General features: G+C 51.5%; 1 protein-coding gene across 1 annotated transcript in view; it reads left to right on the forward strand.

Moving 5' to 3' along the window:
• Positions 1-234: 234 nt before the first annotated feature.
• The window catches only part of LOC147121739 (von Willebrand factor A domain-containing protein 5A-like), a 94,377-nt gene continuing 81,629 nt past the window's right edge, over positions 235-12,982 (forward strand). Inside the window, 4 exon segments of the mRNA XM_085977994.1 lie at positions 235-277; positions 4,392-4,594; positions 4,841-5,099; positions 8,492-8,658. Coding sequence (XP_085834120.1) covers positions 235-277; positions 4,392-4,594; positions 4,841-5,099; positions 8,492-8,658 — 672 coding nt within the window.

Genomic DNA, 12,982 nt, shown 5'->3' on the forward strand with positions numbered 1-12,982 from the left:
TGAGGGGACATTCAGCGACCCTCTGCAGCCTCTAAACATGGTCTTTGTCATTAAGCACTCGTGGCTGATATCTCAACAACACAACCTTGCTCCTGGTGTCGCAAGCCTCTGAATGAGTCAGTGGGGCCTGAGCTTTGTGGCTTGCAAAGGTGAGTTACAAATGGGGAGACTGATGGGGCGGGTCCAGATTCAATGCCCACGCTATTCATGTCTTTTTCACATTCCAGCTACACCATGGAAAGACCCTGCGGACTCGTGACTGTGAAGAACACCCCAGGTAAAGGATCTCCCAGAAACTGGTCACAGGGTGCCAGGTTGGGAACAGGCTGGGTCCACTGGGGTTATGAGGAGAGATTACACAAACAAAGCTTGTATTCCCTGGAATATTGAAGGTTGTGGGGTTGATTGATTGAGGTTTTTAGGATTTTGAAAGGAATTGATAGATGGAGAGAAACCTTTTTTCTGCTGGTCATAGAGTCCTAGAGAGTCATAGAGTTATACAGCACAGAAAGAGGCCCTTCGGACATCGTGTCCGCGCCAGCCATAGAGTAATTTATCCACTTTTAAGCCTGCTAAAACCGCTAGAACCTCATCCCTCTCAATACTAATTTGTTCAAGTATATCACAATCCCCCTGCCTGATTTCTATGCCTGCATCGTCCTTCTCCATACTGAACACAGATGCAAAATATCCATTTAAAACCTCACCCACATCTTCCGGCTCTACACACAGATTGCCACTTTAGTCCCTAATGGTCCCTACTCTTTCCCTGGTTATCTTCTTGCCCTTAATATACTTATAAAACACCTTGGGATTTTCCTTTATTTTGCCCGCCAGTGTTTTTTCGTGCCCCCTCTTCGCTCTCCTAATTTCTTTTTTAACTACCCCCCTGCACTTTCTATACTCCTCTAGGGCTTCCACTGTTTTTAGTCCTTTGTATCTGCCAAAAGCCTCCCTTTTTTTCCTAATTCATTCTTGTATATCCCTTGACATCCAGGGTTCCCTGGACTTGTTGGTCCCACCCTTGACCTTTACGGGAACATGTTGGCGCTGTACTCTCTCTATTTCCGTTCTGAAAGACTCCCACTGCTCTGATGTGGATTTTCCTACAAGTAGCTGATCCCAGTCCACTTTGGCCAGATGCTGCCTTATCATATTAAAATCGTCCTTCCCCCAATTTAGAACCTTTATTTCCGGTCCATCTTTGTCCTTTTCCACGACTACCTTAAAACTCACCGAATTATGGTCACTGTCACCAAAATGCTCTCCTACTGACACTTCTACCACTTGCCTGGGTACATTCCCTAGAATTAGGTCCAGTAACACCCCCTCTCTTGTAGGACTTTCTACATGCTGGCTCAAAAAGCTCTCCTGAATGCACTTTAAGAATTCTGCACCCTCTAAGCCTTTCACACTCTGACTATCCCAGTTAATATTGGGGAAGTTGAAATCGCCTACTATTATTACCCTATTATTTCTACACTTCGCTGAGATTTGCCGACATATCTGTTCCTCTATCTCCCCCTGACTGTTTGGGGGCCTGTAGTACACTCCCAGCAAAGTGCTTGCCCCTTTTTGTTTTTAAGTTCTACCCATACGGCCTCATTAGAGGAACTTGCTAAGATATCATCCCTCCGTACAGCAGTAATTGACTCCTTGATTAATATTGCGACACCCCCACCTCTTTTACACCCCCCTCTGTCTCGCCTGAAGATTCTATACCCCGGAGTATTGAGCTGCCAGTCCTGCCCCTCCCTCAACCATGTCTCTGTGATAGCAACAATACCATACTCCCATGTGTTCATCAACACCTTCAATTCATCTGCCTTACTCGCAAGACTCCTTGCATTAAAATAAATGCCATCCAGCCTTGTCATACTCCCTTGTGCCATTACATATTTGCTCTGCCTTCCAGGCTGACTTGTTTTTACCAATGTGAACCACTGTTCGCCCTCCCCCTTCAGAATGCCCTGCAGCCGTTCAGTGACATCCTTGACCCTGGCACCAGGGAGGCAACATACCATCCTTGAGTCACGTCTGTGGCTACAGAAACATCTATCTGTTCCCCTTATGATAGAATCCCCTATCACTATTGCTCTCCCACTCTTTTTCCTCCCCTCCTGTGCAGCTGAGCCACTCGTGGTGCCACGGACTTGGCTCTTGCTGCATTCCCCTGAGAAACCATCTCCCTCATCACTATCCAAAACGCAAAATCTGTTGGAGAGGGAGATGAACCCAGGGGACTCCTGCACTACCTTCCTAGTTCTTTTACTCTGTCTGGCGGTCACCCATTTCCTGTCTACCTGTGCACTTTTACCTACGGTGTGACCACCTCACTAAACGTTCTATCCACGAAGATCTCAGCTTCGCGGATGCTCCACAGTGACTCCAGCCGCAGCTCCAGTTTTGAAACGCGGATTTCAAGTAGCTGCAGCTGGAGACACTTCCTGCACATGTGCTTGCCCTGGACACTGAAAGTGTCCCTGACTTCCCATATAGCACGGGAGGAGCACTCCATGCTGCCGAGCTACCCTGCCATGTCCTACCCTTAATTTATTCCCTTTACTTCCTTTAAATTAAAGAATATTAAATACACTAGGAACCTTACTTCCCTTTAAACACTACTTACTCTAAACTAGAGACCTTACTTTGACTTTAATGACTGGACTGTAGAAATACTCACCAGGTCCTACTTACCAATCAGCTCCTTCACAGGTGGAGGAGTCTAGGACAAGGGGACATAACCTTCAAATCAGAAATAAAAACAGAGAATGCTGGAAATACTCAGCAGGTCAGGCAGCATCTGTGGAGTGAGAAACAGGGTTAACGTTTCAGGTCGATGACCTTTCGTCAGAACCAATGCTTCAAATCAGAGCCAGGCCGTTCAGAGAGAAGTTAGGAAACACTTCTTCACGCACAGGGTAGTGGAAATCTGGAACTCTCTTTCCCCCAAAAAGCAGTAGATGCTAGCTGAATTAATAATTTTAAACCGGAGAGCGATAGACTTTTGCTAGCCAAGGGTATTAAGGGATATGGAGCAAAGGTGGGTGGGTGGATGGAGTTAGAATACAGATCAGCCGTGATCTCATTGAATGGCGGGTTGTTGTGATCTGCAATGCACTGCCTGAAAGGGTGGTGGAAGCAGATTCAATAGTAACTTTCAAAAGTGAATTGTATAAATACTTGTAGGGGGGAAAAAATTGCAGGGCTATGGGGAAAGAGTCATGGAGTGGAGCTAGTTAGGTAGCTCTACCAAAGAGCCGGCACAGGCATGTTGGGCCAAATGGCCTCCTCCTGTGCTGTATCAGTCTATGATTCTATGATCTCATTGAATGCTGGAACAGGCTTGATGGGCTGAATGGCTTCCTTCTGTTCCTATGCTCCTATGTGCACAGCGGGAGTGACTGGGATAGGGTTTGGGTCCACTGGGATTGTAGGTAATGGGAGTAAATAGAATGTGTATCTGGCAGCATTTCAGCTGCAATTTGTCGGTTTACTGTGTGACAATTAACATAAGTATTGTTTACACAATGCTCGAGCAACAGTATAACAAGGAAAGAAACAAAATTAACCCGTTCTTCCTGCGGGAGAGAGAAGTAACCACATGGGGCCACGTCCTGGAGCTCTCTACATCTAAGCCGTTTAAAGCACGATTCTTAGTGGACTTGTTATGTAGGCATGAATTGTTGCTCACAGCCACCTGTCGCTTATTCTGTTTGTTCCAGGCAATGAAATGTGGAAGGGTTAAGATCTAGTGGGATTGTGTACAAATGCAGTGAATGGGAAGAGGTTGGGTCCATTTGGATTGTGTACAATGGGAGTGTATGGGAAGGGGTTGGGTCCATTGGGATTGTGTACAATGGGAGTGAATGAGAAGGGGTTGGGTCCATTGGGATTGTGTACAATGGGAGTGTATGAGAAGGTGTTGGGTCTGTTGGGATTGTGTACAATGGGAGTGAATGGGAAGGGGTTGGGTCCATTTGGATTGTGTACAATGGGAGTGAATGGGAAGGGGTTGGGTCCATTGGGATTGTGTACAATGGGAGTGAATGGGAAGGGGTTGGGTCCATTGGGATTGTGTACAATGGGAGTGTATGGGAAGGTGTTGGGTCCATTGGGATTGTGTACAATGGGAGTGAATGGGAAGGGGTTGGGTCCATTGGGATTGTGTACAATGGGAGTGAATGGGAAGGGGTTGGGTCCATTGGGATTGTGTACAATGGGAGTGAATGGGAAGGGGTTGGGTCCATTGGGATTGTGTACAATGGGAGTGAATGGGAAGGGGTTGGGTCCATTGGGATTGTGTACAATGGGAGTGTATGAGAAGGTGTTGGGCCCATTGGCCCCCAGTGCTGACTCCCCTCACCGTGCTGTTCTCTTCCCGGTTGCAGTCCCCCTGAGGAGTATCTCGGTGGAGGTGCAGGTGACGGGCTTTGTGGCTGATGTCTCTGCAAGCCTGGAGTACTGGAATGAGGAGACCAATCCCGTGGAGGCCGTCTTCGTCTTCCCCATGGACAGTGATGCCGCAATCTACAACTTCCAGGCCACGGTGGATGGGAAGAAGATTGTGGCCGAGATTAAGGAGAAACAGAAGGTGGGAGATTGATTGGGGGGGGCGGAGGCTGAGGTCAAATGGCCCCCTGAGGTGGAGGCAGGGCTTCCCGAGGCTCGTGTTCCTGAGTCGGGGTCCTAAGGCCGAGGTACCTGAGGCTGGGGGTGGCTGAGCCAGGGGTTCTTGAGGACGGGGTGCGAGTTAGGATTCCGGGAGACTCCAGGACAATGCTGGAGGGTTGCTGACCCTAGTCTGTGATTGCCTCTTTTCTAACCAACAATTCCTTCTCCTCTTTCCCCTCTGCCGGCCCCGCCCACCACACAGGCCAAGGACGAGTATGACGACGCGATCTCCTCTGGCCATCAGGGCTTTCTGCTGGAGGAGGACAGCAGCAGCAGCGACATCTTCACCTGCACCGTGGGGAACCTGCCGCCCGGTCAGAGCGCCAGCGTCTCCTTCTCCTTCATCCAGGAGCTGGCACTCGAGGCCGATGGTGCACTGCGCTTCGTCCTGCCCGCCGTTCTCAACCCCCGCTACACGCCGGCAGGTGAGGCTCGGGTCCACGAGTTATACCGGCAACGATCGGGGGTCAGACTCAACGGGTCAGCATCGAACTCACCCAGGGCAGATACAGCACGGGTTAGATACAGAGTAAAGCTCCATCTACACTGTCCCATCAAACACTCCCAGGGCAGGTACAGCACGGGTTAGATACAGAGTAAAGCTCCCTCTACACTGTCCATTCAAACACTCTCAGGGCAGGTACAGCATGTAATAGATACAGAGTAAAGCTCCCTCTACACTGTCCCATCAAACACTCCCGGGGCAGGTACAGCACGGGGTAGATACAGAGTAAAGCTCCCTCTACAATGTCCCATCAAACACTCCCAGGGCAGGTACAGCATGGGTTAGATACAGAGTAAAGCTCCCTCTACACTGTCCCATTAAACACTCCCAGGGCAGGTACAGCACGGGTTAGATACAGAGTAAAGCTCCCTCTACACTGTCCCATCAAACACCCCCAGGGCAGCTACAGCACGGGTTAGATACAGAGTAAAGCTCCCTCTACACTGTCCCATCAAACACTCCCAGGGCAGGTACAGCACGGGTTAGATACAGAGTAAAGCTCCCTCTACACTGTCCCATCAAACACTCCCAGGGCAGCTACAGCACGGGTTAGATACAGAGTAAAGCTCCCTCTACACTGTCCCATCAAACACTCCCAGGGCAGGTACAGCACGGGTTAGATACAGAGTAAAGCTCCCTCTACACTGTCCCATCAAACACTCCCAGGGCAGGTACAGCACGGGTTAGATACAGAGTAAAGCTCCCTCTACACTGTCCAATCAAACACTCTCAGGGCAGGTACAGCATGTAATAGATACAGAGTAAAGCTCCCTCTACACTGTCCCATCAAACACTCCCGGGGCAGGCACAGCACGGGGTAGATACAGAGTAAAGCTCCCTCTACAATGTCCCATCAAACACTCCCAGGGCAGGTACAGCATGGGTTAGATACAGAGTAAAGCTCCCTCTACACTGTCCCATTAAACACTCCCAGGGCAGCTACAGCACGGGTTAGATACAGAGTAAAGCTCCCTCTACACTGTCCCATCAAACACTCCCAGGGCAGGTACAGCACGGGTTAGATACAGAGTAAAGCTCCCTCTACACTGTCCCATCAAACACTCCCAGGGCAGCTACAGCACGGGTTAGATACAGAGTAAAGCTCCCTCTACACTGTCCCATCAAACACTCCCAGGGCAGGTACAGCACGGGTTAGATACAGAGTAAAGCTCCCTCTACACTGTCCCATCATACACTCCCAGGGCGCATACAGCATCCTTTCTGTCTGGTTCTGGATTTGATCCCAGGTCCCAGAGTGTGAAAGATCAAGATGTGACCCATTGCCCCATCTATCCCCCAGGTATCTGTACCTTCTTTAAATGAAGAAGCTCCCTCATTAAAAGCGGTCCAGATAGTGGACTCACTGCATCCAGCGCTCACTGGGACCTGCGCTCTATACTGACGCAGTGCGATGTGTCGGACGCTTCTTATCTCTGGAGTCCATTCCACTCCAAATAGGAACAGGAGGAGGCCATTCATCCCCTCGGGCCTGTTACATCAGAGTAAGAGGAGGACATTCAGCCCCTTGAGCCTACAACATAGGAATAAGATCAGGCCATTCAGCCTTTTGAGCCTATAATATTGGAGCAGGAGGCCAGTTGTGCCTCTAGCATACGAACAGGAGCAGGCCATTCAGCCACTCGGGCCTGTTACACAGGAACAGGAGGAGGCCATTCAGCCCCTCGGGCCTGTTACACAAGAACAGGAGGAGGCCATTCAGCCCCTCGAGCCTGTTAAATAGAAGCAGGAGGAGGCCATTCAGCCCCTCGAGCCTGTTACACAGGAACAGGAGGAGGCCATTCAGCCCCTCGAGCCTGTTACATAGAAGCAGGAGGAGGCCATTCAGCCCCTCGAGCCTGTTACATAGGAACAGGAGGAGGCCATTAAGCCCCTCGAGCCTGTTACATAGAAGCAGGAGGAGTCCATTCAGCCCCTCGAGCCTGTTACATAGGAACAGGAGGAGGCCATTCAGCCCCTCGAGCCTGTTACAAGGAACAGGAGGAGTCCATTCAGCCCCTCGAGCCTGTTACATAGGAACAGGAGGAGGCCATTCAGCCCCTCGAGCCTGTTACATAGAAGCAGGAGGTGGCCATTCAGCCTCTCGAGCCTGTTACACAGGAACAGGAGGAGGCCATTCAGCCCCTCGAGCCTGTTACAAGGAACAGGAGGAGTCCATTCAGCCCCTCGAGCCTGTTACATAGGAACAGGAGGAGGCCATTCAGCCCCTCGAGCCTGTTACATAGAAGCAGGAGGAGTCCATTCAGCCTCTCGAGCCTGTTACACAGGAACAGGAGGAGGCCATTCAGCCCCTCGAGCCTGTTACATAGGAACAGGAGGAGGCCATTCAGCCCCTCGAGCCTGTTACATAGAAGCAGGAGGAGGCCATTCAGCCCCTCGAGCCTGTTACATAGGAACAGGAGGAGGCCATTCAGCCCCTCGAGCCTGTTACATAGGAACAGGAGGAGGCCATTCAGCCCCTCGAGCCTGTTACACAGGAACAGGAGGAGGCCATTCAGCCCCTCGAGCCTGTTACATAGGAACAGGAGGAGGCCATTCAGCCCCTCGAGCCTGTTACATAGAAGCAGGAGGAGGCCATTCAGCCCCTCGGGCCTGTTACATAGAAGCAGGAGGTGGCCATTCAGCCTCTCGAGCCTGTTCTGCAATTCAATCAGATCATGGTTGAAATTAATGTTAACTCCATCTACCCGCCTTGGCTCCCTAACCTTTAACGCCCTTGCCTAATGAAAATCTATCAATCTCAGTTTTGACGTCTTCGATTGGCCCCCAGCCTCATCCAACTTTTTTTGGGGAGGAGAGTTCCAGATTTCCACTACCCTTTGTGTGAAGAAGTGCTTCCTGACACCACCCCTGAACGGCCTGGCTCTGATATTAAGGTCATGCCCTCTTGTTCCAGACTCCCCCCCCCACCAGAAGAAATAGTTTCTCTCTCTCTACCCTATCGAAGTCTTTAATCATCTTAAACACCTCGAATGGTTCACCCTTTAATCTTCTATATTCGAGGGAATACAAGCCTAGTCTATGCAACTTGTCCTCGTAATTTAACCCTTTTAGCCCCGGTATTGGGAATCCGGGCCAAAGGTGCCTCATCTTAATGAGCTGAGGGAAGATGGGGGTTAATGCAGTAATGATTCGGTGATGTCAAGCTTGGATTTTAAATATCCTGATTGTTGGTGGAAGCAGAGCCCAAGGAACATGGAACGGCAGGTTTCATGTTGAGGAACGGTGTGAGCGCAGGGAGGAGACGGCGAGACTGGGACTGGAATCTAACCATGCCACCTTTGACCCTCCCAGGTGGCCAGACCCCCAGCGTGACCCAAGGCATTCCGCGGGTAGCCGACCCGCCCTACACTTTGGGTCTCAAGGCCCAGTTCCACTGCCCGCATGGGATCTCCCGCATCCAGTCCAACTGCGGGCTGACCGCCCTGGAGTATCTGACCCAGGACAAGACGTCGGCCAAGGTGAGGGGGCTCAATGCAGTGGCCCAGTGGATGGGAGATGGGCTGTGGGGCGGGAGATGGCAGAAAGAGCAACACAAATTCAAGCAGCTAATGTATGAGCCCGAGTAGGAGACCGTGCTGATTCACTAACCAGGAAACTAACAGAAGGGGATGGATTGTCAGTGCCTCAGACTCGACCCTCAGGGAGATATCTGTAGACTGACTGGTGTCTCAGTCCCTCTCTCTCAGGGAGATATCCATACACTGACTGGTGTCGCTCAGTCCCCTCTCCCTCAGGGAGATATCTGTACACTGACTGGTGTCTCTCAGTCCCCTCTCCCTCAGGGAGATATCTGTGCACTGACTGGTGTCTCTCAGTCCCTCTCCCTCAGGGAGATATCTGTACACTGACTGGTGTCTCTCAGTCCCCTCTCCCTCAGGGAGATATCTGTACACTGACTGGTGTTTCTCAGTCCCTCTCCCTCAGGGAGATATCTGTACACTGACTGGTATCTCTCAGTCCCCTCTCTCTCAGGGCGATATCTGTACACTGACTGGTGTCTCTCAGTCCCCTCTCCCTCAGGGAGATATCTGTACACTGACTGGTGTTTCTCAGTCCCTCTCCCTCAGGGAGATATCTGTACACTGACTGGTATCTCTCAGTCCCCTCACCCTCAGGGAGATATCTGTACACTGACTGGTGTCTCTCAGTCCCTCTCCCTCAGGGAGATATCTGTACACTGACTGGTGCCTCCCAGTCCCTCTCCCTCAGGGAGATATCTGTACACTGACTGGTGTCTCTCAGTCCCTCTCCCTCAGGGAGATATCTGTACACTGACTGGTGTCTCTCAGTCCCTCTCCCTCAGGGAGATATCTGTACACTGACTGGTGCCTCCCAGTCCCTCTCCCTCAGGGAGATATCTGTACACTGACTGGTGTCTCTCAGTCCCTCTCCCTCAGGGAGATATCTGTACACTGACTGGTGTCTCTCAGTCCCTCTCCCTCAGGGAGATATCTGTACACTGACTGGTGTCTCTCAGTCCCTCTCCCTCAGGGAGATATCTGTACACTGACTGGTGCCTCCCAGTCCCTCTCCCTCAGGGAGATATCTGTACACTGACTGGTGCCTCCCAGTCCCTCTCCCTCAGGGAGATGTCTGTACACTGACTGGTGTCTCAGTCCTCTCTCCCTCAGGGAGATATCTGTACACTGACTGGTGCCTCTCAGTCCCTCTCCCTCAGGGAGATATCTGTACACTGACTGGTGTCTCTCAGTCCCTCTCCCTCGGGGAGATATCTGTACACTGACTGGTATCTCTCAGTCCCTCTCCCTCAGGGAGATATCTGTACACTGACTGGTATCTCTCAGTCCCCTCTCTCTCAGGGCGATATCTGTACACTGACTGGTGTCTCTCAGTCCCCACTCCCTCAGGGAGATATCTGTACACTGACTGGTGTTTCTCAGTCCCTCTCCCTCAGGGAGATATCTGTACACTGACTGGTATCTCTCAGTCCCCTCACCCTCAGGGAGATATCTGTACACTGACTGGTGTCTCTCAGTCCCTCTCCCTCAGGGAGATATCTGTACACTGGCTGGTGTCTCCCAGTCCCTCTCCCTCAGGGAGATGTCTGTACACTGACTGGTGTCTCAGTCCTCTCTCCCTCAGGGAGATATCTGTACACTGACTGGTGTCTCTCAGTCCCTCTCCCTCAGGGAGATATCTGTACACTGACTGGTGTCTCTCAGTCCCTCTCCCTCGGGGAGATATCTGTACACTGACTGGTATCTCTCAGTCCCCTCTCCCTCAGGGAGATATCTGTGCACTGACTGGTGTCTCTCAGTCCGTCTCCCTCAGGGAGATATCTGTGCACTGACTGGTGTCTCAGTCCCTCTCTCTCAGGGAGATATCCATACACTGACTGGTGTCGCTCAGTCCCCTCTCCCTCAGGGAGATATCTGTACACTGACTGGTGTCTCTCAGTCCCCTCTCCCTCAGGGAGATATCTGTGCACTGACTGGTGTCTCTCAGTCCGTCTCCCTCAGGGAGATATCTGTGCACTGACTGGTGTCTCAGTCCCTCTCTCTCAGGGAGATATCCATACACTGACTGGTGTCGCTCAGTCCCCTCTCCCTCAGGGAGATATCTGTACACTGACTGGTGTCTCTCAGTCCCCTCTCCCTCAGGGAGATATCTGTGCACTGACTGGTGTCTCTCAGTCCCTCTCCCTCAGGGAGATATCTGTACACTGACTGGTGTCTCTCAGTCCCCTCTCCCTCAGGGAGATATCTGTACACTGACTGGTGTTTCTCAGTCCCTCTCCCTCAGGGAGATATCTGTACACTGACTGGTATCTCTCAGTCCCCTCTCTCTCAGGGCGATATCTGTACACTGACTGGTGTCTCTCAGTCCCCTCTCCCTCAGGGAGATATCTGTACACTGACTGGTGTTTCTCAGTCCCTCTCCCTCAGGGAGATATCTGTACACTGACTGGTATCTCTCAGTCCCCTCACCCTCAGGGAGATATCTGTACACTGACTGGTGTCTCTCAGTCCCTCTCCCTCAGGGAGATATCTGTACACTGACTGGTGTCTCCCAGTCCCTCTCCCTCAGGGAGATATCTGTACACTGACTGGTGTCTCTCAGTCCCTCTCCCTCAGGGAGATATCTGTACACTGACTGGTGTCTCAGTCCTCTCTCCCTCAGGGAGAGATCTGTACACTGACTGGTGTCTCTCAGTCCCCTCTCCCTCAGGGAGATATCTGTACACTGACTGGTGTTTCTCAGTCCCTCTCCCTCAGGGAGATATCTGTACACTGACTGGTATCTCTCAGTCCCCTCACCCTCAGGGAGATATCTGTACACTGACTGGTGTCTCTCAGTCCCTCTCCCTCAGGGAGATATCTGTACACTGACTGGTGTCTCCCAGTCCCTCTCCCTCAGGGAGATATCTGTACACTGACTGGTGTCTCTCAGTCCCTCTCCCTCAGGGAGATATCTGTACACTGACTGGTGTCTCTCAGTCCCTCTCCCTCAGGGAGATATCTGTACACTGACTGATGTCTCTCGCTCCCTCTCCCTCAGGGAGATATCTGTACACTGACTGATGTCTCTCGCTCCCGCTCCCTCAGGGTGATATCCATACACTGACTGGTGTCTCTCAGTCCCTCTCCCTCAGGGAGATATCTGTACACTGACTGGTGTCTCTCAGTCCCTCTCTCTCAGGGTGATATCTGTACACTGACTGGTGTCTCTCAGTCCCTCTCTCTCAGGGTGATATCTGTACACTGACTGGTGTCTCTCAGTCCCACTCTCTCAGGGAGATATCTATACACTGACTGGTGTCGCTCAGTCCCACTCTCTCAGGGAGATATCTGTACACTGACTGGTGTCTCTCAGTCCCACTCTCTCAGGGAGATATCTGTACACTGACTGGTGTCTCTCAGTCCCTCTCCCTCAGGGAGATATCTGTACACTGACTGGTGTCTCTCAGTCCCTCTCTCTCAGGGTGATATCTGTACACTGACTGGTGTCTCTCAGTCCCTCTCTCTCAGGGTGATATCTGTACACTGACTGGTGTCTCTCAGTCCCACTCTCTCAGGGAGATATCGATACACTGACTGGTGTCTCTCAGTCCCACTCTCTCAGGGAGATATCTGTACACTGACTGGTGTCTCTCAGTCCCTCTCCCTCAGGGAGATATCTGTACACTGACTGTCTCTCGCTCCCTCTCCCTCAGGGAGATATCTGTACACTGACTGATGTCTCTCGCTCCCGCTCCCTCAGGGTGATATCCATACACTGACTGGTGTCTCTCAGTCCCTCTCCCTCAGGGAGATATCTGTACACTGACTGGTGTCTCTCAGTCCCTCTCCCTCAGGGAGATATCTGTACACTGACTGGTGTCTCTCAGTCCCTCTCCCTCAGGGAGATATCTGTACACTGACTGGTGTCTCTCAGTCCCTCTCCCTCAGGGAGATATCTGTACACTGACTGGTGTCTCTCAGTCCCTCTCCCTCAGGGTGATATCTGTACACTGCCTGGTGTCTCTCACTCCTCTCTCCCTCAGGGAGATATCTGTACACTGACTGGTGTCTCTCAGTCCCTCTCCCTCAGGGAGGTATCTGTACACTGACTGGTGTCTCTCAGTCCCTCTCCCTCAGGGAGATATCTGTACACTGACTGGTGTCTCTCAGTCCCTCTCTCTCAGGGAGATATCTGTACACTGACTGGTGTCTCTCAGTCCCCTCTCCGTCAGGGAGAGATCTGTACACTGACTGGTATCTCTCAGTCCCCTCACCTTCAGGGAGATATCTGTACACTGACTGGTGTCTCTCAGTCCCTCTC

The sequence above is a fragment of the Somniosus microcephalus genome, chromosome 3, assembly GCF_052327205.1.
Source record: "Somniosus microcephalus isolate GS21.2 chromosome 3, FLI_Smic_1.0, whole genome shotgun sequence".
In the NCBI taxonomy this organism is placed as follows: Eukaryota; Metazoa; Chordata; class Chondrichthyes; order Squaliformes; family Somniosidae; genus Somniosus; species Somniosus microcephalus.